The sequence below is a fragment of the Megalops cyprinoides genome, chromosome 2 (genome assembly GCF_013368585.1).
Source record: "Megalops cyprinoides isolate fMegCyp1 chromosome 2, fMegCyp1.pri, whole genome shotgun sequence".
Taxonomy (NCBI): domain Eukaryota; kingdom Metazoa; phylum Chordata; class Actinopteri; order Elopiformes; family Megalopidae; genus Megalops; species Megalops cyprinoides.
Genome location: NC_050584.1, coordinates 28,115,001 through 28,141,500, shown reverse-complemented (window position 1 = coordinate 28,141,500; position 26,500 = coordinate 28,115,001). Strand labels below are relative to the sequence as shown.

General features: G+C 45.0%; 1 protein-coding gene across 2 annotated transcripts in view; it reads left to right on the top strand.

Moving 5' to 3' along the window:
• pde1ca (phosphodiesterase 1C, calmodulin-dependent a) overlaps nucleotides 1-26,500 on the top strand; it is a 144,540-nt gene that overhangs the window by 111,567 nt on the left and 6,473 nt on the right. The window contains exons 5-18 of one of the 2 annotated variants that reach the window (XM_036521201.1): nucleotides 5-187; nucleotides 1,231-1,297; nucleotides 4,657-4,773; nucleotides 5,215-5,355; nucleotides 8,766-8,866; nucleotides 10,462-10,590; nucleotides 11,094-11,195; nucleotides 12,765-12,885; nucleotides 16,141-16,222; nucleotides 16,758-16,878; nucleotides 19,914-20,089; nucleotides 20,617-20,946; nucleotides 23,360-23,422; nucleotides 24,504-24,705. In XM_036521201.1, the coding sequence (XP_036377094.1) occupies nucleotides 5-187; nucleotides 1,231-1,297; nucleotides 4,657-4,773; nucleotides 5,215-5,355; nucleotides 8,766-8,866; nucleotides 10,462-10,590; nucleotides 11,094-11,195; nucleotides 12,765-12,885; nucleotides 16,141-16,222; nucleotides 16,758-16,878; nucleotides 19,914-20,089; nucleotides 20,617-20,946; nucleotides 23,360-23,422; nucleotides 24,504-24,592 (1,822 nt within the window). In that variant the 3' untranslated portion in view covers nucleotides 24,593-24,705. Of the gene's footprint in view, nucleotides 1-4; nucleotides 188-1,230; nucleotides 1,298-4,656; nucleotides 4,774-5,214; nucleotides 5,356-8,765; nucleotides 8,867-10,461; nucleotides 10,591-11,093; nucleotides 11,196-12,764; nucleotides 12,886-16,140; nucleotides 16,223-16,757; nucleotides 16,879-19,913; nucleotides 20,090-20,616; nucleotides 20,947-23,359; nucleotides 23,423-24,503; nucleotides 24,706-26,500 lie in introns of those variants that run through there. The other variant, XM_036521202.1, reaches the window with a different exon arrangement.

The following is a 26,500-nucleotide window of genomic DNA, read 5'->3' as shown; positions in this document are numbered from 1 at the left end:
GCAGGCGGCTGGTGGACACGGAGGACGAGCTGAGCGACATCCAGTCCGACTCGGTGCCGTCGGAGGTGCGGGACTGGCTGGCCTCCACCTTCACGCGGCAGATGGGCCTGATGCTTCGGCGGACGGAGGAGAAGCCGCGTTTCCGCAGCATCGTGCACGCCGTGCAGGCTGGGATATTCGTGGAGAGGTGCGTACGCCTCCCAAAACGAGCCGGTGGCGCATCACCGTGAGGGCGCCACCAGCAGGAAGTTTACGGAAGAGCTAGATGCCCACAAGATGCCCGGCTCTTTTCCTCCACAGCCACGCTTCATTTTGGTGATATTTCAGTCCGCCGCAGTTTTGCTGGTTAATAATACATTGTGGTGGTGAAGTCTCATTTTAATCTGAGGAATGCTGCATCTGATGCATCTGAAAAGTCCCTTTGGAGAAACAGCTATCGCCCAGAGGCTGATGGAGAGCAAACAAGTGTTAGCGCGGGGAGGATTATGCAAACGGAGCAGGACCTGCCCTGTGGAAAATATGGCTAAACGTCTGGCACAAGAGAATATTAATGTGCTTTAATTATTTAAAGCATAGTCTCGTATGATTTAATTTGGAATGCTTGAAAGTTGAAAGCCTTTTTTTTTAGGTATCTCACATCATAAAATACTAATTTAAGAGCCCATTCCAGAACAAGGTGTAAATCTGAGCTGGGCTGTTTAGAGTTTGTGCCAGTGATCAAACTAACTTGATAAAACGGGATATGCTCTGTCACTAAGAAGACACCAAAGGGGGGACTGCTATTTGTAGCATCTCTCTGTCAGAGCTATCTACCATGACATAAGGCTTGGTGCACCCTCATGTTATGCTCTGACTCTGGTGATGCTCTGAATGATGTCAGAATACAATCAATTTATTTGGAGTCATGAGGTTCCAGCCTCAAAGCAAATGGTGCCACTCTGATAGGCTCTTGGCGTACACCATAATCCATAGCTTTACGCTTCCTGGTTAAAATTGAAGGAGATTAGAATCTTGTTATCACAGAGCATTGGCCTTTACATGGCAAAGGCTTGGTATATCCCGAGAAATTCCTGCCCTAAGTTTAATGATTTTTTTTTTTTTTTTGAGAACAGACCTCAGGTGACCTTTAAATGCTGTGTTAATATCCCAGAATTCTCAGCAGTGGCCCATGGTGGTGTTTTTCAGGGTGTGCTGACAATCAGACCATGTCCTGTTATCTCTCCCTGACAGAATGTACCGCCGGACGTCCAACATGGTGGGATTAAGCTACCCACCTAGCGTCATTGCAGTGCTGAAGGTACACACACACACACAGACTTACACACACACTGATGCACACACGAAAATACATGTTCACACAGGCGCACGCGCATGCAAGCACATTCACATTACTCCACCGCACTACACTGCTGCTCTGGCCACTGCCCACACTGCTACTCTGACCACTGCTCCACAATGCTGCTCTGACCACTGCCCCACACTGCCACTCTGACTACTGCTCCATACTGCTACTCTGATCACTGCTCCATACTGCTGCTCTGACCACTGCTCCACAATGCTGCTCTGACCACTGCCCCACACTGCTATTCTGACCACTGCTCCATACTGCTACTCTGATCACTGCTCCATACTGCTGCTCTGACCACTGCTCCACACTGCTACTCTGACCACTGCTCCACAATGCTGCTCTGACCACTGCTCCACACTGCTACTCTGACCACTGCTCCATACTGCTACTCTGATCACTGCTCTATACTGCTGCTCTGATCACTGCTCCACACTGCTGCTCTGGCCATCTTTTCTCATGCAGAATTCCTCCATTTTGCATAAAGACCAGTGTTATTCCGCGCGGACCACTTCCATATAGAAATTTGACAGATGTCCAATCTGTCTGACGATCTGAGTTACAAATAGTATCGCCTGGCCGGTTTTATCGGGAGATGGCAGAATTACGGCAGCCCGCCTCGGCAGAGATCTGCGGAGTCCTGCAGGGTGCGAGACTGACCTTTCCCCCCTGCCATCTGCATAATCCTGGATGTAAATGGATGTGGCGGTCAATGGGAGTTCATATCGAGTACATGCAGTGAATTGTGTGCGTGTATGTATCCTCCTGAGGCTTCATTCTCTCCCTGCTCAGCGAGCTGGATTAAACCCTCCCCAATCCTGCGGCCACATAGGAACAACACGCTCAATATGCCCCCCCAGGGCTGTCCAATCCTGAGCAGCCCTGTCTCGTCCTGTCCAGTCACGTTCACTCTTCTGAAGTATTGTCCAATCCAGTCCAATCTTGTTCACTCCCACCCTATGTTGTCCAGTCCAGTCCAATCATGTACAATGCTGTCTAGCCCTGTTCAGTCCCATGCAATGTTGTGTATTAATGGTGTTGTGCTCACACTCACTGACCTGGGAGTGTTTTTAGCCTGGTCCGACACTGTTGCTCATTTTAACTTGGATGGATGCATTTCTGTTCTCCTGTGCTGGAAGTCGCTCTGGATAAGAGCATCTGCTAAATGAATGTAATGTAATGTACTGTAATGTGACATCTAAACTGGCTAGCCTCAGATCCAGTCCTGTTAAAAGCCATCTGCTCTAGCCCAACCCTGTGAAACTCTCTCCAGTCCTGTCCAAAGCTTCCAAATTCTGGCCAATCTCATTTTCTTTTATGCAATCATGTGGAATCTCGCTCAGCCTTGAACAGTCCAGGTACTGGAGAATGTCAGTGCCAGGAGATTCCAATGCCAGAAAGTTTTTTTTAAAAACATATATTATGTATTAACTATGTCTCAAATGTAAAAAAAAATCACTGCTTAATAGTTAACACCTGATAGAAATGATTATACCTGTACACTGATGCAATGCTCAGAAATGAGGTCTTGAAACAAGCAGACCTTTATGTGTAGAACACATCACACCAACACATCATGTTGGTAGTCTGAACTGGCTAGATAAAAAGGGATATTCTCTTTCGCTAAGAAGACACCAAAGAGGGGACTGCTGTTTGCAGCATCTCTGTTTCAGAGTTATCTATCTCATCATGACTGATGGCTTCCTGCTCCTTCATGTTGTGCTCTGACTGTTGTGACACTCTGAATGACGTCACAATACGATCAATTTGTTTGGAGTCATGAGATTCCAGCCTTACAGAAAATGATGCCACTCTGTTAGGCTCTTCCTGGTTAAAATTGAAGGAGATTAGAATCTTGTAATCACAGCATTGGCCTTTATCTGGCAAAGGTTTGGTATATCCAGAGAAATTCCTGCCCTAAGCTTAATGATAGTTTTTTTTTTTTCATAGCAGACATCAAATGGCCTTTACATGCAGTGTGATTCAATGCTCAGAAATGAGGTCTTGAAACAAACAGACCTGTGTGTAGCACATATCACCATCAATGTTGGCATTTTGTGTTCGGGATCCAAACCAATGTGTTTGATTGGATAAATAAAGCTCCAATCACGTAGCTCACCCTTCATGGCGGGGCTGGTGATGAAAGGGTGGTTCTTCCAACCACAAAGCCTCCCCTCCTGGCACAGTCACTGGCAGAAACCAGGTCATTTCAAGCATTCAAATGGAGCAAAACCCTCCTCTTGGGCCAAGGAAGGTCACTGCTGCACTGCAGCGTCGGTTGGGACGGCCTTTAGACACTGTGTCCCCCACCACTACCTCCCAATTAAAACCGACGTCAATGCCCCCACCCCCACCCCCGCCTCCCCCTCCGGGTTGGACTGACCTTCCAGGTGCGACAAAGATGAAAAGCAGCACCCCACTTCCAATTTAAACATTTAAATCTTTAATGTGGGGTAATTCAAATCTGCGCAGTGCAAGATATGTCAAAAATATAGAGAAATATGAGTTGAGAGACACAGAGAAACAGAGGCAGAGAGTGAGAAAGAGAGAGAGGGAGACAGAAAGAGAGACAGAAAGAAAGAGAGAGAGCAAGAAAGAAAGAGAGATAGACAGAGAGAAACAGAGAGAGAATGAAATAGTACAGTATAGTAAATTCCCAGTGGCCATCTGTGCTGACATACTGTTCTCTTTCATTATTGCTGGAGTTGATTTTATGACTGTTTTAGCTCCTGGGTTTATGTTCTCAGAAGAGAGATGGGCTGTCGATGTGAGCAGACAGCTTCAGGCCTTGTTTCAGTCATGGAGGAAGTGCTGGGCAATAAAGCTTTGCTCTAGGTGCAGTCATTATGAGCTGCACATAAATAAATATGTCATCAATGCTACCCCTTTCTCACACACACGTCTTAATGATGCTACTACTCTCTCTCTTACACACGCACACATACACGCACACATCACAATAATCCTACTGTTCTTTCTCTCTCCTTCTCTCTCTGTCTCTCTCTCTCTCTCTTACACACAACACACACACACATTCATAAACATACACATATGCATTACAATAATGCTACCCTCTTTCACACACACACACACACACACACACACACACACACACACACACATACCCTTTCTCTCTGTCAGTTTAATTCAGTTCTCTTCATTCTGCTTTATTGGCATGAAATACATTATTATCAGTATTGCCCATACAAAGAGTAAAAAAGAAATCTTTTGCCCATTTCACTTCATTATCATAGTAATTTTGTGTTTGTACCTAGAAAAAAAAATCAAAGCCTTTTTCCTTTCTCTTTCAGAACGTGGACATGTGGTCCTTTGATGTGTTTGCCCTGAACGATGCCAGCGGAGATCACGCTCTGAAATTCATATTCTATGAACTCCTCACCAGATACGACTTAATCAACCGCTTCAAGGTGAGTTACCTGGAGCGGCCCTCATTCCCTCTGTCCTCTGTCACTGCGGCTGGATCACTGCAGTGGGGGGGGGGGGGGGGGTGACCGCGACCACAGCATGTGTGCTCAGTTTTCTCTGCAGATGAAGGCTTTAAAGGTTCCATCCAAAGACTTTACGAGTGTTGGGTTTCCCCTGAACAGAGCACACTCTCAGCAGATGGCCCATACAGGCTTCACTGATAAATATTAAGCGGCAGCATGCATGTCCAATCAAATCCTTTCCCAGGGTTTGCTCACATGTATACTGCTATGCAGTTGTAAACAACTTGATGTTTCAGGTCAGACCCCAGGTTCAGTTACCTGTGTGCTGTAAGATATGTAAGATATTCTCTCTCAAATGGATGCATTTCTCTCTCTCTCTCTCTCTCTCTCTCTCTCTCTCTCTCTCTCTCTCTGTCTCAGATCCCCATCTCTGCTCTGGTGTCCTTCGTCGAGGCACTGGAGGTGGGGTACAGCAAGCACAAGAACCCCTACCACAACCTGATGCATGCAGCTGATGTCACGCAGACCGTTCATTACCTGCTGTTGAAGACCGGCATGGTGGTGGGTATCCCATGAGACCACACTGCCCGTCACATGTCTTGGTCTCAGTAGGTTTCATTCATAAGGAAATGATATCATCAAGACTGGGTATATATGAATTTAGATGCATTGCATTATTGGCATTTAGCAGATGCTCTTATCCAGGTTGACTTACATCATTTACAGTTTATTTATTTATTTAACAAAAAATGAACTGTGGTAATTGTGGGTTAAGTACTTTGCCCAAGCGAACAGCAGCAGTGCCCAAGCAGAGAATTGAAAACCTTTTGGTTACAAGACCTGATCCTTAAATTCCAGTGCCAAACCATTATCAATGTACAGCAACATATTAGCATTCATACATAGCTGGATAATTATCCATCAAAGCAACCTTATCTATACTTATCCATAAAAGTATTGTTATATAATAGAGTATACATACTGATCCATAATGATCCAAAGGAGAATTGTTTGCTTGCATGATTTACAGAAGATACATTAAGTAAAAAAGGTTCATCTACTTTAATCTACTACGGGGCAGCAGTGTAGCATAGTGGTAAGGAGCAGTGTGGATACACAGCGTGGCAGCAGTGTGGCGTGGCAGTAAGGAGCAGGTCCCATGACTGAGGTTGCTGGTTCAATTCCATGCTGGGGCACTGCTGCTGTACCCTTGAGCAAGGTAATAACCCCAGAATTCCCTCATTAAATATTCAGCTGTATAAATGGATAACATGTAAAACCTGTATCCTTTATAAGTTGCTCTGGTTAGGAGCATCTGCTAAATGACATGAAGGTAATGTATTGTGAGGTAGATGAGCAGTCTACCACACACACACACACACCCACACACACACCCTCAACTGGAACGGGATGTTTCTAACGGTTCAGTTACAGATGGAACCGTTTGAAAAATAACTGAATTATGGAACGTGGGTGTCAGCTCGGGAGGGGTTGTACTGATTAGGGTGGACCTGGGCACTTTGTCACCTATATTTATCGAGGCCAGCATCAGCGTAAAGCTTCTGACCTCATCACACGCCTCGGCGGAGCATCGATCAGTGGGGCAGATCTCCTCCGACTCCTGGCTGAATTCCTCCACATCGTTTCACCACCTCCGCAGTTTGCTGTTAAACGATTCGTTTGCATTGAAAGACCACAGGAATAAATCTCATCTGAACACGAGCAGTATTATGACATACTTTGTGGATGAATTTGCAGTTTCCTGACATTTTCTGCTTGGGTCTGTGGCGTGGTGCAGTCACTGAAGGTTATTATTTTTGTTGTATTATTTGGTTTTGAAAGGTGTTATTTTTGCCTGCATGCCAAGATGTTGATGCTCATGCTAGAGCACCTCATTTTAAGGTTAGATCTTCACAGGTAGAGGTGCACCTAAACAATGTGATGAGAATTTGGCTGACTCATATTCTCATCCCTAGAGCCCATCTTTGCAGAACAGGAGTTCTGGGGGTGCTGGAGATGCCTGTTTTTTTTTGTTCCATCGGAGCATCCTGTGTCACATAATTGGATTATTTATTCTGCTAAATGTGCTCAGGTGACCACGGGCTCAACTTCCTCAGCATAGCTCCATTCAGGCTGAATCCACTGCATTAAGTCAGCATAATAACTCATCCAATTATGTGATTGACAGCTCAGATGGAACAAAAAAAAAAAAAAACACAGAAACATCTAGAGCTCTGCTGGAGAAGCGTCGCCTACCCTTGTTGTAGAACATGGTGTGTCATGTGACCTGTTGATCATTCATTGGCTATTTGCACTGTGTATAAAAACAATAACAATCATGCGCCTCTACTCTCCCATTCGAAAACAAATGCAGTGTGAAGTGATCTTATAGCTCAGTATGTTCCTGTGGCGCATTCTGGATTTGCAGCGTCAGAAAACAGGAAGTGACTAATATAAATATGCAGGACCCCAAGTGACTACAAAAATCTGTTACTAAAAATGCTTAATAACGTTCTAATAACTTTCAAAAAATGGAGAAATGGTAAAACTGAACCACAGTAAATGTGCAAAAAGTACAGAGCTGTTTACCTTCCAAATAAGTATTAATCAAAAATAAACCATGAAACATTACCTGGTACAGGATAAAAAAGTGGTATAATTACTGGTTATCGGAAATGATTTTTTTATCCTAAATTCTGTAAGAAGATGGTAAAATGAAGGAACAAAAATAAGTTATAGCTCTAGATTGTTGATTGTGGTAGATTGGGATGTAGCAAAATCTTTTTTTCATTTTGGTACACAAGCATCAGCCATACAACATGGGGCCTAACTGTCCTCCCTGAGCACCCCCCCCCCTTCCCATACTCACACACACACATACACACATACTCTCTCACACACACACACACACACACACACGCACACACACACACTCTCACACAAACACGCACACCACACATACCCTTCTCCTCTAATTTCATCACAGGAGCACAGCCTTAATTTCATCACAGAAATAATGTTACAGTAACAGCTTGTTGCCACAACATGTTGAAATGAGTTGAGCCTTCTGAGTAATCGCATTACTGCTGTACGCGGAGAGAGTGGGGGGGCTGCAAAATCAATTATTCTCTTGTGCTGTCAGATCAGCTTGGACATTCATAAAACTTAATGCCGATGGAACTCAGGAAAGCATTGATTTGCACTCATGACTCTTATTAACAATCAATAGCTCTCAGTAATACCGCTGGTGAACGCTTTGTGCCCCAACTCACCCCCTTCCCTCCGTTTCTAGAAAGTGCATCATTCCTCTCCTCTTATAAATTGATATTTAACCTAAATGCGGAGAGACAGAGTTCAACAGAGCTTTTTTTTATTCATTTTCAACTTTGCTTGTTTGGTCACATCCGAATGATTTAGAGAGCTCTTGCTGCGTGCAATATTAACCTTTAGCCAGCCCGCTAAGAACAAGGTGCTGTTGGTATGCTTACCCACATCACTGAGAGGCACAGCAGGCGATAGCTGCTCTGATTCTGAGAAAATGCACTGTCTCTCTGTCTCTGTCATACCAGAGGTGTAGGGCTTAACACTGACAGTGTGGAGTCTGTGTGCTTTGTATGTGTGTGTGTGTGTGTGCGCGTGCGTGTACACTGAGTGTTACAGCAGAACTCCATGTTTTGTTTGTATGAGTGTGTGTGTGTCTGTGTGTGTGTGTGTCTGTCTGTGTCTGTGAGTATTACAGCAGAACTGTGCATACTTTATGTGTCAGTGTGTGACAATCATGATCTCCAAGGGTTCTGTAGAGTGGCCTCTAAGCAGTGGGACTCACTCCTCTGCACAAGCCTTTGCATTCTTCAAATGAATACATCATCACTTACCACTCTGGTTTTCCCCAGACATTCATGCGCTTGTCACCTCTCCTGTCTTCTCTTTTTTCTCACCTTCTCTTTTCTCCTCCCCCTCCATGCTCACAGAACTGGCTGACAGAACTGGAGATTTTCGCCATGATCTTCGCAGCAGCCGTCCATGATTACGAGCACACGGGGACCACAAACAACTTCCACATCCAGACCAGGTAATAGTTGTGTCCGCCGCTCCACAATTGTCAGTGTCACAGATATTCTATCATGACAAGATATTCAATTCTGCACGTTTTCAGATGAAAATTTATGCCTCTGCCATTGCTGAGGCTGTGAAGTTCCCAGATGGGGTACAGGTGGCAGTGTAGCATAGTGGTTAAGGAGCAGGGCTCATAACTGATAGGGTGATGGTTTGATTCCCCTCCGGGGCACTGCTGCTGTGCTCTTGGGCAAGGTACTGAACGTACAGTTTCCTCAGTAAATATTCAGCTGTATAAATGGGTAACATGTAAAGTTTGTAAATAAATAAAACACTGTAAATAAATAAATAAACTGTAACTGGATAAGAGCGTCTGTTAGAAGCCAACAATGTAATTTAGTGGACCGGAACACAGGAGTTGAATATCTCGTTATAACATATAAAATATCTGTGTCAGGCGGAAGAAAATCCATTCACGGCTATAATCTCATCTGAATGCCTGGGCTGGGCACACAAACACAGGCCAGTCAATGTCTCTCCCTCAAGAGTAAACTCAACTAAACTAAACTTTTTTTTTTTTGTTTCTAATGAGATCGCCAGTGCTGAAATGTTCCTTTCCATCAGGCCACAAACTCATTTAAGATTTTACTATTTGCTGGTAGCATTTACACCTGCACACATTCAAATCTGCAATTCAATAAAAATAAATTAGTAAAAAAAAAACTCCCCAGATTAATTTGTGTGCCAAATTAAAAACAAATGGAACTTTTCTCTTAAATGGCTTGATGGAGTACCTATTGTATATGGTGCTGGATTAAATAAAACTTTATTTTAACAAGTTTTTGTTCATTTATTCATTTTGTTTCCCAATTTTTCATCTCAACATGCTGTAGAAGTACAATGAGCTCCAAGGCCTGGATTCAGCCAGTCTTTCGTCCCTTGACGATTCCCAGAAATTAAATGCAGTTGTTTCATTTATCGCTTTAAAATGTTTTCATTCTGGTGATTGCTGAACTCAGCAAATTGTGTCTGCATAGAAGAAAATATTTTATTGTGAGACAAATTTATGGACTGTCCACTTAATCAGATTAAATGTTGAATTCGAACTCAACTCACCACAACCCCCTGGTAAAATCCTCTGGTATATTTTACATACTGCAATTCCCTAATGCTTCACTCTCTCAAGGCCATCTAGTGACTTACAAGTGCCTGATGAGTCACTGGGGGGCACTGATGTAGCAGTGAAATGTTGAGGCCCCACCTATTCCAGCAGGATGAAGCCCATTATGTCCTGCCACTGGGGTCACTGCAGGCCTTAGTTGCCTAAGTGACAGGTGTATGGTGCAGGCTAAAAGCAGCAATGTCTGAGCCACAGGGCTCAGAATGAGCATCTGAACAGACTGAGTCTCTCAGGTGCCCCCAAGATTCAGTGGTTTTCTTTTAAAAGAGGGGATTAGTCTATGAAACATCTCCTCTCTCCTGCTCACTCCCTCTCGCTCCCTCTTTCTCCCTCTCTCCCCCTCTCTTTCTCTCTCTCGCTCCCTCTCTCTTTCTCTGTATCCCTCTCTTTCTTTCCCTCTCTCCCTTACTGCACCCCCCCCCCCCCCTCAGGTCGGACACCGCCATCTTGTATAACGACCGAGCGGTGCTGGAGAATCACCATGTGAGTGCTGCCTACCGCCTCCTGCAGGACGATGACGAGATGAACATCCTGTACAACCTATCCAAGGATGACTGGAGGTGAGGGACGCAATGAGTGACTCTCTCTGACTGCACCACTGCATCGTATATGCATATATCACCTTAAAGCTTACAACCCAGCATACAAGTGCAATGGCATTAAAATAGCTTCTGGAAGAACAGCGTATAAATGAATAGCAATATTTACTGTTAAAAGTTCACACATTAAATGCTTCACTATTTGTCTGTCCTCTCTCCCTGTCTTTCTCCCTCTCCCTTCTCTTTCTCTACATATCCTTCCTCTATCCTCTTTCTTCACCGCCCTCTCTCTCTCTCCCCCATTTGTCCAATTCACTCACCCCTTCTCCTTCACTCCCCCTTCCCCCTCTCTCCCCCTCTCTCAATCCTCTCCTTTTCGACTCCCCTTTCCTGCACTTTACCCCCTCTCCCATTCTCCCCCTTCCCCCTCTCTCTCCATTGCCCTCTATCGTTGTCTCTCTTACTCTCTCACTACCCCCCCCTCTCTCTTTGTCCTTCCCTTCTTGTTCCCCCTCCCCACACAGAGAATTGCGCACCCTGGTGGTAGAGATGGTTCTGGCCACTGACATGTCCTGTCACTTCCAGCAGATCAAGGCCATGAAAAACTCCCTACAGCAGCCTGAAGGGTGAGTCTCTGCAATCAAGCAAAGCAGCGAGATCAAAACACAAGTGGCCCCCACCTTTCCAGGACTCCCAACCAAAACAAAATGATTCACTGGAGATGAAACCGTAGTTTCCCATAGAGTGATATAGGTTGGGGGTCATGTTCCTAAGCACAGACCAGAGATTTATGATTATTTTCACAAAAATGGCTACATAATTATAAATGTAATATTCATAATACATTAGTGCATTGTAACTGTCATTTGAATTATATGTACACATGATGTACAGGATAAAAGATCTCGAAGTGGGGAAAAAAAATCATACTTGATGTTCCAGACTTTTGTTCACTTTTTTATCATGCAAGTTCTCACTCCCCAGCCTCTATCTCATCATAAATCTGGATTTCCTGTCATAAAATCTCTAATGGTGGCATTTTTATAAATGTCGTAAAGTGGATCATAAACCCGCTCATTGTGAGAAGAGACATGCTGTACGTTTCTGCTCGCCCGACTCAAAGACCACTCTTTATTTTATGGACAGATTTTCACGTCTTTTGAAATGACCAGGTTATCATCCTTTCCATCTGATTGCAGTGAGTCTGAACTCGGTGGAACTCATTTTGATGTGAGACCAAGCAGAGAGCTCATCTCTTTCACAGCTTTTCATTGAACCACATGTGAAGGTCTCTGCAGAGGCATTTGTTAGCTTAGAATATGGATGTGTGTCAATTTCACAGTGGAAGCCACACAGAACATTACATCCAGTCAATATGGAAAAAAGAACAAAGAATGAAATTAACTTGAGGGTTCTAAAACAAAGCACTGTGAAACGCATCACTTCCTCTTACTCTTACTCTGTCACACTGGCTGTGTCTCTTATGACTGAATGTCTGTCAGAGCCTGGCAAGCTCAAACATGCTCGCTGTGGCATACAACATCAAGTCACGCCTCGGGACACTTTCCATTTTGGGTGTGATCCTCTCCCTTGCTCTGAAGCTAGCAGAAAATTTACTGCTGAGGACTTTGCAGCTGGATCCAAACCCTTTCCCACTGCAGATCTGGGGGGATTTGGGGGTAGAGGGGCGGGGGTCTCTGAAACACCCCAACAAAGTGCCCCTGTCACTCTACAGAATATCCAGTGGCATATTTTCAGTAGACCACCAACTGGTCCTCTGAAACATAAAGCAATATTGTTGTAACATCACATTTTTTACATGGAGTGCTTTTATATTTGAGACCAACATGGCGGTGATGTCATTACCTTCATACAAAGTACATTTAGCATTTAGCAGCAGGCTGAAGTGCTGAAGTGCATATTTTGCACATTTCAGAACCCTCTATCACTGACACACAACACACACACACACACACACACACACACACATACATACATGTTGTGGTTCTAAATGCTAGGTGAGAGAAGGACATTGTTGCTGGATGCCCTTGGTTTTCTCTCGGCTGCTCTAACGCAGCCTTCAGCTAAGAGAATGGCTGTCAGAGTGTGAGCAATGAAAGCTGGGAACATTGTGAGCCTCCCTAGATAAGGATGCTAAGTAATTAGCTTTACTGTTTCATTTTGTTTCCTTTTAGGATTGACAAACCCAAAGCCTTATCTCTGTTACTACACACGGCTGACATCAGCCACCCCGCCAAAAACTGGAACCTCCATCACCGCTGGACCACCTCCCTGCTGGAGGAGTTCTTCAGACAGGTGAGCCACACCTGATCTCACCTTATCCTATACCCGCCTACAGCGTCTGTTCCATACTCCTGATCTCACCCTAAGCTATACCTGTCTACAGCATCTACGCCATAAATCTGACTTCATCTTAATCTACACCTGCCTACAGTGTCTCCTTCATACACCTGGTCTCACCTTTCTCTACGCCTGCCTACACCTGATGTCACCTTATCGTACAGCCACTCCCAGATGGCATATTTCTATGTTCCTGAAGAGTGAGGTTCATAAAACCCTTTGTTTTCATTGCACACCAACTAATGTGTAAGAATCATTTGCAATTTTATCTATGAAATAAAACATAAGAATTCAATCACTCAAAGTCTGGGCCACACAGCAATTCAAAAAGACTGAACTGCACCCTCTTCTACTGTCTTTAATGTTGTATCAGTGCCTTTATGTAGGTGCAGTTTCAGAGCAGTGTTGCAGGAGCATCACATATCACCCATGTTGTGGTGATAAACAATGTTTTAAATCGTGGTTGTACTTTGAGACATACCATCCAATAAAAAGTCATGTGAAATGGGTAGTCATGCATAAAACGTCTTTAAGCTGAGAAATGAATCCGTCTTAATGACAGCTTCAATGTGCCATGGAAGATTGTCTGCTAGTTTCTGGTACAAAGGTGGTGGTGTTCAGGGGCTCAGTCGGCAAAAACACTCGTTCTGAGTGTAGATTGAAAGCTACGGCCCAGGTTCGAACCCGACTGTATCACTAGCCAACAGTGACCAGGAGCTCACAGGCAGAACACATTGGCTTTGTTCCGGCAGGGAAAGGGGTGGGTACGTCGGCAGGGGCTTTGGTCCCATTAGCAGCAGCGACCCCTGCTGGTCAATCGGGCGCCTGTGGTCCCACGTGCCAAAGCTGCATATGAATGATGTCTTCCTCCAACTCATCTCTGTGCTAGCTTAACTTGTGGACCGCAGTGTGAAAAGAAGCAGCGGCTGACATCACGTGTCTCGGAGGAGGGCACGTGCTTGTCCACGCTCTCCCGGATTGACAGTGGGGGTTGTGCAATGAGACAAATGATAACAAATTGGACATTCCAGAATTTGGGGAATTGGCCATTCCAAATTGGGGAGAAAATGGAAAAAGGAAAAAAAAGGTGGTGGTATTGCACTCCCCTCTTCCTTCAAAGCAACAACAAGCTCTACTACTGAAGCTGTCTTATCCTTGCCCTAATTTTGCACTGCAGGTCATCCCAAATATTTTGTGTTGGGTTGAGGTCAGAACTCTTTGCTTGCTACTGCAGTGTGCCAATGTTATACTGAGCCGTACTCTTGTTTTCTTGCAGTCAGAAAGGGTGTCCTGTGCCTTTTGTTAGAAGAGCGTGTTTTGATATAGTTCCCAACAGCAAGTGTGAGACACACATTCAGGTTTCAGTATGAAAATGCTAAAAAGGGACCCTGTGGTAGCAGTCTGCCACTGAGAGTAAGCACAGAAGCAGAGGGAAAGACCTGGAAACCCTCACACTTTCCACCCCATCAGCACCGAAGACAGTCTCCATTTCCACTATCTCTGATTTTCAACTGCGGGATTATTTTATTAGCAGCTAATTGATCTGCTCTCCGCTCTCAATAAATCCTCCTCTTCCCAGCACCAGGAGAAATAGCTTTGATTCCTTGATGCGAAGGGGTAAGATGCAATCTGTCTGTTTCCAGGTGCTGGGAGCCTAATCATATTAAGATAAATGTCAGAGGCAATTAATGAGCATGCAGAACCGAGTGGTGTTTTCTCTTCTAAATATGTACAGAACGTTTTGTAACATCCTTGCTCGGGTTACGGCTGCTAAGACCCGGAACTCTGGAAGTTCAATTACCATAAAGATGCAACCGGGCGAAGAAGTGGAGACCAACAGAGTGAAATAAAACGGGTTTCTGATTTAAATGAAGCTCTGATTGCCTGCCATGGCTGGGATTTACTGAGGTCCATCACAGCTCCACCAACAATTACGCTTAAAGCAGGGAGCAGCCCCAGAGTATTCAAATGAATGGGTCTGAGAAATGGGGCATCAGAAATGAAAACTGAGTGGACTCATTACAACAAAGAAAATGAGGAAAATAGAGTTCTAGCACGTAGTGTATGAGTTACAAGAGAAAAGGTGCAACGTGTGTGTGTGTGTGTGTGTGCGCGTGTGTGTGCATCTGTATACAGTGTCCTCCACTTTTATTCCCAACCTTGATAAAAATAACATAATAGGTTGTTTAAAATAAACTGAGCTGTATTTTATGCTAAAAATTTAAAGAATGTTGTTTTTTTTAATACATTTTACAAATGATTTTGTAATGATTTTCTCTCTAAAAACATCTGGATCATAAGCATTCTTACATAAAATCCAAGAAAAATATCTTTCTATCACCAAGTTCATTGCAAGCTTAGGGAACTCTGTAGTGGCTTTCAGAGTTTTCCTGTTGCACAGGGATATAGAAAGAAGGTAACACACATTGGACATAAATTGTCAGTCACCACAACAGTGAAAAAGTAGAGTACTCTCTGAAGACAAGACAGACAAACTCTATTGACCTCTACAGATCTAGAGATGGCAACCAAAAAATCACAAAAACTTCATCTTGCCTTATCAAGTTTATCTTGCCACCACACAGAGTGAGAGAGATGCCGCAAGAAACAAAAGAAAACCTAAAGGTTAGAGTTGAACATCTCCAAAACACACTAAAAACTGTCACGAAGATTCCAAATCCTCCCTTCGAAGTTGCTTCCATAAAAATGGTCTCTTTGGAATGGTTGCCAGAAAGAAGTCATTTCTGATGGCAATTAGCAAGAAAAGGCTACAATGACCTCATAAAACACTACAAAGGATGGCTTCTTAGCATTATCCTTGCCAAGGGAAAATGCTTAAAGTACTGGCTACAAGGGTGTGAATTTGTCATTCTTTTCTGTTTTTTTTTCTGGAACAAAAATATACTTTGAGAAAAGTGTTACCACTGTTTGATGCCAATGTGTTATTAAATTACATAATTTTCCAAATTTTGGAGCAGACATTATTGCACAGTGCTGTGTTCTTTATTTTTTGTTTATTTGTACATCCTTTGGTCCTCGTTCATCTTTATCAAGGTTGTGCTTATAAATATAGGGCAATGTATGCATGTGTGTGTGTGTGTGTGTGTGTGCGTGTCCGCATACGTGTGTACTTGCTAACCATAGAATCATGGTCTTTCTAATGTTGAGACAGTGGTCGATTACAACTGATGCCCACATGTCTGTTTACAGGGGGACAAAGAGGCAGAGCTGGGATTGCCTTTCTCCCCTCTCTGTGACCGCAAGTCAACCATGGTGGCCCAATCACAGATAGGTGAGCATCAGACCAGTGCTACCAGCAGGTGGTGCCCTCTACACTTTCTACACTCAAATGAAACATATTGTGATATACTGAGAAGTATGTTGTTTAACTGAAGAATATATCACAATTACAGGTAAAATATATTCATTCAAAGCATAAATATATTGCACTATACCAAAACTGGAATCATGTACATATTCTCAATATATTGCTTGAGCTAAAAAAAAAAATTCTTAAAAATTATATTCTCAATATGTTATTTTTTTATGGCCAGTGTGAAGTACATACTGTACGTACATTAATGTATGTTTGTATAAGATTTGTGGAGGAAAAAACGAGGAGCTGGTAATCATTGTTTTTACTGCTAAAGCAAACAACAAATCTAATGCATTATTTTACAGCCACTGTTGTAACTGAGGTACTGTTTTACTTTTTTTATCTTTATTCTGACTCACAGATGATAAAATTATACAGGCAGGCAGAGAATTGGACTGTGGTATTTCTGCCCATTGCCAGGTGAGGAAAGAAGTGTGTTTCTGCTCCACAGGGTTTATCGATTTCATCGTGGAGCCGACGTTCACCGTTCTGACGGACATGACGGAGAAGATCGTGACACCCCTCATCGAAGAGGCCTCCCGCTCAGATCTGGCCGGCTTCCGACGCTCAAGGTGGGCGGCGGTGAACTGCTCCGGCGTATCCACTTTCTGACTTACTTTTAGAGAGATCTCCGCGTCCTATTTCACAGAACTCTGCCTCTGCTTTCTGCAGTTGCCTCCCTGAACACACCCCTCCTCCCTTTGCCTTCGCACCTTCCTGCTTAAAGGGCCTTAAAGAGCCCTCTTCTTGTTGATATTTGACCCCCTAAGTCTATGGGATCATCCAACATACAAGATTTGCGCATACCCTTGCAAAAGCAAAAGAAATGGTCTACGAGGAGGGAGCCACTGGTACAGACCCTAAGCTCCAAGGTTCCATTATCAGAGCTTGGGACCTGTTTTAGTAGTCTCTGCCTCCAGCTCCACAGTTTTTCACTTCCTGTTTCCAAGATACAATTTTCCAGTATCACTTTGGAGATTCATAGATTATCACTTCCTGTTACAGGATTCTCCACTTCCTATTTGACAGCCATTCCCTTTCAGTTTCCTAAGCTTCTAGCGTCACATACACATCACTTTCACAAACATCAATATGCTACCATTTTTTTGTTCTGTTAAGTTTTTTTGTTTCGCTTTTTCTTCGCCTGTTTACCCCTCCTTTTTGTTGCTGGGAGTGAGACGCAGTTCCTGCATTTGGTCTTTCGCACAAATCCGCTGTCTGTCGCACAAATCCGCTGTCTGTCCCAGTAAATAACGGCGCCGTCTTCTGGGCTCCTTCAGGACGGTTTCACAGACATAAACCCTCCACCTCTCTCCGCACGCGAGGGATTTGAGTCTCTCCCGGTCCGTGCTGCGCAATTCATCCTCAGCAGATAACGGGAGCCGTCGTATTCTCTCTATTCAGCGTGCATCGCCACCGCGCGCTACAGCTCACCTCACCCTCGAATCTCCACGGGGGCAGCCCAACACCCACGCCGGTAACAAGCCAGGAGGATACGCGTCACTCAGTCACGTTTGCGTTCGGATTGGCTGAGTCCTTCACCGGCAAACCCCCCCCCCCCCCCCCCCCCCCAATCACCTCAACTTGCCATCCCTCACAATATTTCCAGAAAAACAGCATGAAGTTGCCGGCCGCTCACAATGCTCGTTTGCAGTTTCCTCCTTCTCTGACCGTATCATTATTACTTTATGATCACTAAATTAACCTCAAAAACACGGCAAGCGGAATAAGCCATCATAATCTCATTTCCCGCGGAGCGGTGTGGTTTGTTTCTTTGCCGTCCTCGTAACGTCATTACAATGTACGTTTCTGCAAGGCCCCCCCCCATCACCACTCCACCCCCACCCCATTAATCAGACAGTGATTACTGTTTTTTTCTGTTTTATTCTTGTTTTAAATTGGAACAGGCAGTAGGCAGAGGATAGTCACGGCTGTGGGATGGTAAGCTGAAGGAACGCGATTACCGCGCGATGTGAGTTATTTGGGAAGTGCCTGCTGCAGATTGATAAAGTGTGTACAACAGTTTAGCAACTGGGCTGTGGATGTTACCCACTCAGAGGAGTGGGGCGGGGGGGGGGGAGCAGCCCCTGCAGTCTCTGAGGAGAGATACAACACAGACACATGCCTTCACACATACTCAGACACACATATAGACTACACAGTCACACACCTGCATGCATGCATATAAACACACACATACACATGCATATAGACTACACACATGCATGGATACACATGCTCACACATACACATGCATATAGACTACACACACACAGACACACACACACAAACACAAACACACAGACACATGAATGTAGACTGAATATACACATGCGCATGGGAACATGCACACAGAAATGCACACACACAAAAACACACATGCATACACACATATGTTCATGCACACATCCACATACCACCCACACACCCTTTCTTGTACCCCTGCCTTACTTTCTTTCCTTTGTTCTGTTTCTCCCTTATTCTCTCTCTTACTCATTCGCTCTGTATCTTTCCATCTCTATCTCTCCCTCCCTCAATCACCCTCTCTATCTCTCCCTCACTCCCTCGCTCTATATCTCTCCCTCCCTGTCCCCCTCTTCCTCTCTTTCTCTCCCCCTCTCCACCTCCCCTCTGTCTCTCTCAGTCTCACTCTCCCTCTCCCCCTCTCCCTCTCTGCCTCTCCCTCTCTCTTCTGGAGATCTGGTGACAGGGGTTGACGTTCAGTGAAGCAGCACGCAGACACTAGGGCTGCACACATCTGCTGTCCCCGTCCCCGTTTCACACCCGCAGCCTCCGATCGTACCTCCCCTGCGCCTCTCCAGCTGTTCTGGAGCCACAAAAAATTAGCATCACGGGACACACTCTGTCCGTACCCCCAGAGGCCGCGTACAGCTAATCAAATGCTCCCGACTCAATAACATCACTTCCGCAGATTCATAATACACTTACAAGTTGAGGCTGACAGGATGTTCACTCCACTGTGAAAACAACAGATGGCTTTTTTTCTTTTGTCTTCACTTTGGGAGTTGTCTAAGCGATGGCTTCCACTTGGAGTGGGCTCCCATGACGGCATGATTATGCAGTCCCAGGTGTTTGTCTGAATGGTCAGTTTGAACTCGCCCGGGGTCTTGCAGTCACATGTGGAGAATTCAGCTTTCAGACGAGGCTGCGAGTTCCAGCCTCACGGTCTGCCCCTTCGTCTAATTTCCACGAACATGTGAAGATGGGCCTCAGATTGCAAAGCAAATTAACACTGAAAACCACATCCCCAACCACCATCTGCTGTTGCAAAATGCATGTTTCTGTCCCTGCCTCTCTCCCTTGGTGTTTGATTTGTTTTTTGGGGTTTTTCCCTCAGACGTGACTCATTTCCTGTTTCTCTCCCTAGTTGTGTGGCTCATTTCTTGTTTCACTTCCTTACTATGTAACTTATTTCCTGTTTCCATCCTTTTGTGTGACTCTTTCCTGTGTTTCTTCCTCAATGCGTGATTCCTTTCCTGTTTCCTTCCCTCTCTGTGTGACTCGTTTCCTGTGTTTCTCCATCGTTGTGTGACTCATTTCCTGTTTCCTTCCCTCTGTGTGTGACTCGTTTCCTGTTTCTCTCCAGTCTGAACAGTATTACTCCCACGGATGCCAAGCGCTCCAGTGTGAAAAGCACAGGCTCAGAGGGCAGCTCGTCACTCAGCTGCTCCCTCCACACGGTGGACTTTAAGAGCTTCAAGGCCTCCTGGTACGAGGAGGTGCAGCAAAACAGGGAAAAGTGGAAAGCTCAGGCAACCAAAGGTGAGCTCTCACCTCTCTCAGCTCTCTCTCTCTCTCTCTCTCTCTCTCTCTCTCTCTTACTGTGTCTCTCCCAGGGTACATCCATTTCAGTGCAATATGCTTTCTGGCACGAAATACATTATGTAAATATTGCAGACACATCATATACAATGCCAAAAATACAGTGCATTTGAATCAGAATACGTGCAGGGCGAGAGGCCCTTTGTGTTATAATGCAGGGGTGTGTGGTCTGGACAGGAGGCCCTGTTTCTCATAGCAAATTCAGGGTGAGAGGCACTGTTTCTCATAGCTAATTCAGGGTGAGAGGCCCTGTTTCTCATAGCAAATTCAGGGTTAGAGGCCCTGTTTCTCATAACAAATTCAGGGTGAGAGGCCCTGTTTCTCATAGCAGATTTAGGGTGAGAGGCCCTGTTTCTCATAGCAAATTCAGGGTGAGAGGCCCTGTTTCTCATAACAAATTCAGGGTGAGAGGCCCAGCGTATCAGCGTAAGGAATTAGGGCGATAATATTTTCTCTGTTCCCCTCAGACCTGGAGGAGAAAGCCAGAAAAGAGGCAGAGGAGAAGGCGGAGAGGGAAGCAGCTGAGGGGGAAGACGTACAGACAGCTGATGCAGAACCAGCAGAATCAAATGAAGCCGAATCGGGCCAGACCCAGCAGAGCCAGGCTGAATCAGGCCAGGCAGAACCAAGCCAGGCCGAATCTACCCGAAAGGATCTTGTGGAACAGCAGCCCAAAGAGGAGGAGGGGGACAAGGATCCCGGAGGGAGAAATGAGTCACCGTCCAAATCTGTCCCACGTCACGCCGTCGCCAAGGCTACAGAGACCACTGGCAGCAACAGCCAGCAAGTGCAAAATGGTAGGCTGTCTTCTCTAAAATGCTACAAAATGGGACTGAATCCTCTGACTCCTCTGAATCTTCTGTCTGTGTGGGCAGGTATGGATCTGTGCTCCGTCTTCCTTTGGCGTGCCCTCTGCAAAGCCTGCTGAAGCATTCTGTAGTGGTTTAAATACTATTATTCCTGTCACATGGTGTCTGAGTCTGATCTCTTGACCCTCAGAGCTAATAAGAAAAGAGGCTAACCATGTTTTTGTCAAGGTTACTTTGCCCCAGTCCCTTCAAATTGATAAATGAAATAATCCAATACTGGAACAACTGGGGAATCATTGTTTTTCTTCTTTCTGGCTGCAAATATAAGCAGCCCTAGAAATGGTAGTGGCCCTGACTGACTGATTCATTTACTCACTCACTCACTGAATCACTCACTTACTCACTAACTCACTCACTTGCTCCTCACTCTACTACTGCAGCAATGCTGCAGGTTATTGCAGTAGTGTGGGTCTCCTGTCGCCCTCTGCTGGCGAATGTGGTAGTGCATTGTTTTCCTGTTTTATTGACAACAACCTGAAGAGAGCAGGTCACTAGATTGCTTTCTATATGGAGGGAGAAACAGGCATTGGAAAATAGGGAAGGGAAGCCAGTAAGTCCTATATTCAACAAACATTCATCAGAGTGAACACTGTTTTCACCAGTTTTAAATAGACAATGCAATGCTACACTGCCCGAATGAGACCCAAGCTGAGACACTTTGCATGCATTTATTGTCTTGTCTTAGCTCTGTTTCATTCCTCCAGAGTAGCGTTATGCTGTCTATTTAAACTCCGGTGAACTCTGTAAAAGGTGTCTTCTCCACATAGCTGATCTCTGCATGTTGCAGTATGGATTCAGTGAAGCCAGCTGCAATAGATACACAATGACTGTGCTACTACTATACTCATGCTACTCATTTAGTAAGAGACCGCCACTTTCTATCTGTAATACCTTTGAAAAGGCGGTCCTGTGTGGTCCCATTTAATGAAGGGAATGTGGAGAACTAGGGGGTGTAGTGGTAAGGTGCAGAGCTTGTAACCAAAAGGTCGCTGGTTCAATTGCTTGCTGGTGCGAGGTACCTAACCCCACAATTACCTCAGTAAATTTCCAGCTGTATAAACTGTAAGTCACTCTGGATGAGATTGTTTGTTAAATTACAGTAATATGATGTGAGCTAACGTTCTAGAACCCTGAATTCAAATGTAAATGGATTCCATGGCAGATTTGGAGCAGCTTGAAGACGTTAGCTTTAAATCAATGTTGACACCCACCACACCCTGTTCTTTTTTGTGTCGTCACAATCAGCATCTGTCAGTATAGCAAATGTTTTGTTTCTGTGACAGAACTTGCGCAGTGCTTGCGCCCCTGGTCATTGTATGTCAGTGTTGATACCTGTTCATTTGTGTGTCTCTAGAAAGGGAGGGTTTAAAATCTGTTTCTGTTGTTTCTGTTGTTGTTGTTGTCTTTAAAGGAATTGTGTGTGTGTGTGTGTGTGTGTGTGCGTGTGTGTGTGTGTGTGTGTGTGTGTGTGTATGTGTGTGTGGGGGGGGTTAGAAATGTAAGAGCCCTGATTGGTCGCTGTGGTTGAGTGGTTAAACTCTGGGAATGTGTCAGCTGAATGGAGAGCTCTGGAGGACCATGGTGGACTCAACACTGTCCTCCACTCTCCTATTCAAGTCAAGTTTGCAGTAAAAAATTTTCCGTTGCCGCCTCGTCTCTCGAAATGACACATTCAACGAGAACCTCTCTCTGCATGGAGGGGGCCAGAATCTTCCTTCGCCCAGGTTTGGTGCCCGCCACTAGGGGGCACCACCCCGTAGTCCCATCCCATTGTTTTCAGTCCCGGCATTGTGAGATCATTCTGAGGGAGCCTCAGGAGTGTGTCCAGTCAGCAGGGGGCGCCGCCTGACGATAACGGGTAAAAGCCTCTTACAGTCATTCCACTATGTTTCATGTTGTAATTAGATCTGATTAGTGGTGATGGGGGAGTGGGGCATCCCAATCCCCAGAATGGGTGGGGCTACCATGTGCTGTCAATAACTGATTAGCATGACGCAATCAGAAGACTTCGGACTTCATTGGTTCAAAGCAGTGAGTCACAGACAGCTGGTAGCTATACCCATTCTGGGGATTGTGAAACTTATTTTTCCTATCACAGAGAATTAGCATCATAAATTAGACATGTCAGCTAATATAATTCCTGAATCGAGTCAGTCTGAACACATATAAAATAATTCATGTGATTGCAGTGATCTGACGCTCATTGTGTGTTATTTCATTACTGCAAACTTAACTTTCGAAAGCCGTGCATGTATGAATGGTTTGGGTGTTTTTATGTGTTTTTTTTTTTTATTTCAGGGCTTTCAGTGTGTTTCTCATTTTAATCTTTTTTGAATCTCAGGGGAGCTGTCGGAGGACATGGACTCACCTGAGAGTGATGACAGTGAGAAAAAGACTACAGATGGTAAACAACTTTTATTTTTTCCATACACCAAAAAAAAAATCCATTTTCTAAAAAGTTCCCGCCATTAAGGTTGCATCCTGAAAGTTCTACTTCTTATATCATATCCAAATTTATTTGCAGGTTATCCAATTATCTCTATCACAAATCATACCTGAAATGTATCTGTGAAACTGTGATAATAAATCAAAAGCAACCCAAGTAACACACAAGCAGCCTCGAGCAACAGTAGTTGAAGGAATGGTGCCCCCATAACCTGGATCATGAATGTGCAAGTAAAAAAAAAAAAACGCTTTGGATTGCTTAGCTATGAAATAAATATTCACAAATCAAACTGACGACTTACCAAATTGCAACTTACCGGTAGCCATGAAGGATGAAGGGGACATGCTGCAGGAGATATGAGATATTAATCACTCCATTTAAAATCCCAGTACACACATTTGGAGATCAAATTATGGAATACTGTAGTGTGCACAAAAAGTGTGTACGTGTACATGTTTATTAATTGCATGATTTATGTGCTAAAGATAAAAGTAAATTACTGAACCCTGTGGGCTCCTGTGGGCACTGTGCAGGTGAGTCTAAGACTCATTCCTGTCCATAGAGTGTGTATTTGAATGCCAATGGAACCTGCAGAAGTATCTCTGCCTGCAGGGGCAAGAGACTATGCTTCCCTCCCCATTCAGTGCATGGTTGTTACTTTTCAATGGCTGTGAGCCACCATTGCTACCAGTTCACTCAGGGATCTCGGGGGGACCATATCTCTAAAGGTGCAGGGATCCTAGGCTAGGCTTCCTTTCCTATTCAAAGCATGGTTGCTGCTTTTCAGTGACTGTGAGTCCTCACACCCCCTGACCATTGCTGTCAATTTTCTGAAGGTTCTTGGGGGACCATATGTCTGAAGGTGCTGGGGCACTACTACTGCACCCTTGGGCAAGGTGCTTAACCCGGAATTGCCTCAGAAATATCCAGCTGTATCAAAGGGGTAGCGTGTAAAGTCTGTAACCTGTATAAGTCACTCTGGATGACAGTATCTGCTAAATGACAGTAATGTAAAGTAATGTCTCTCTGCTTGCCACAGACTCTGAAGAGGAGAGGAAGAGTAAGCCGGGAAACTCCCCGCCTCCTTTAGCCGTGCTAGCCGCTGCCTCCACCTCCCTCCTCCGCTGAGGCCTCCCTGCCCTGGACTGGCTTCTGCCGCTGCCTGTGATTTCAGATCGCCATTCAGGACATTCTCCTCCTCGGAAACCTTCACAACACTTCCGTGCATGTGTGTGTGTGGGTGACGGGGGACGCCAATGCCATTTTTATTGCTATTATTAAGATTGTTATTATTTTTATTTTAATATAAATATATTTTTGATGATGCCTCTCATGGAAGTGCTTGCTGGGCCAGGCCCTGCTCAGCGCCTGGTTTTCGGACAAGAAGGGGGCGGGGTCAGCGGACGTGATTGTCAGGTCGAGACTCCTCCTTCTACAGTGACTGCGGTCTGTGTGTGTGTGTGTGTGTGTGTGTGTATGTGTTGGTCGGGGGGAACGGGGTTATTGGTCACAATTAAAATAAAGAGATGGAGGGGAACAGATGCACGGATGGCCTCGATCGCAGGAATATCACAATGTCAGTGAATGGGAAGAGCACCACCGTGTGGAGGGATCTGGACTGACCTCCCTTCTCCTACTACTGCAGTGTGTGGGGACAAGCCAGTGATATTTGAAGGGATTTGAAGAGAATGTCCCCTTCTTTGTTTCATTGTTATTATTATTATTATTATTATTATTATTATTATTATTATTATTATTATTATTCACATGGTAGTGATATGTTTATGGGTAGAAGCAGAGTAGAGTGGTGATAAGTACAGCAGTCAGCATGGAGGTTGTGGGGTTGCCAGGTCTGAACAGCTGCGTCTGTAGTGGCCTCTCAGACAGAAGCACTGTGCTCCTCAAGGCACCTCCAGACAGAAGCACTGTGCTCCTCAAGGCACCTCCAGGTTTATGTCCATATTTACCTCTGAAAATGAAATGTACTGCTGATGTAGAGTACTCTGAGGGAGCGTCATTGTTTTTTTTTTTTTGTATTTCTTTGTCCAGGTTTGATTTTTAAATTTATTTATATTCAGTTACTGAGGAAACCGGAGGGTGCGGAGAGTGTATAGATAGGCTGCCTATGAGAGGAAGTGGTGCAGGTAGTGCCACCTACAGTACAGCCTTGGTATGGCACCTTTTGTGTGCTGTAATTCCTCGTAAGCATCAGGCACGTGCAGTGGCATCTCTCTCACGGTGTGGAACAGGAGCCTGCCATTTCACGGTGACCATACCTGAACTGTACCCCTGACCACGGAGGGGACACGCTCCAGCACAAGACAGGGCTGTGATCTCAGTTCCAAAATAACCCAAAATAACTGAACACAGGAGCTCCTCTTGGGCGGAATAAATTCTCGAGCAAGGCAAAGACCAGAGAGTGGGGCGTAAGAGGAAACGCATTCAGTCTCTGTAGACTTTGGAGAGCGAGCCCAACAGGGTTCCTGTCAGAGGTCACCCTTCTCCCCTCGTGTAAGAAATGTGAAATGTTTCATGGTTCGTAACCATTTAGCCCAATGACTATGAGGAAGAGTCAGCACGTTGGACTTGTAAGCTTGACCATGTTTTTGCTGCAACATTGCAGTCCAAGCCGTGTTTCATTAGTTATCGTTTCGGTATGTTTCATTTGACTCACTGTCATTTCCAGAACGTTGACAAACCTTCAGCCATCGCGTTTGGCTGCGAAACCATTTAACGGGCCACGGCTGAACAGGTGACGCCTGGCCGACTTCAGCATCAGCGTCAGGTTGCACGGCTCAGCTTCGCTCCGTAGTCGTCAGCGTAATGTTGCCGTGGTGATGTCCCCGCACTGGTCTGTTCCGTGTGTGTCCGTCTGTGTCTGTGTCCTCTCTGTGTCTACGTGTGCACCAGTCAAATCAATCGCTGGTTGGCGGGAAGGAGCTCCTGTTTGTTTCCAGGGGATTGGCATATTTCTTTGACATATTTCCCTGAGTCCCGACCCAGGGGACAAGTGCTCTTCCTAACTGTGTTCCTTCT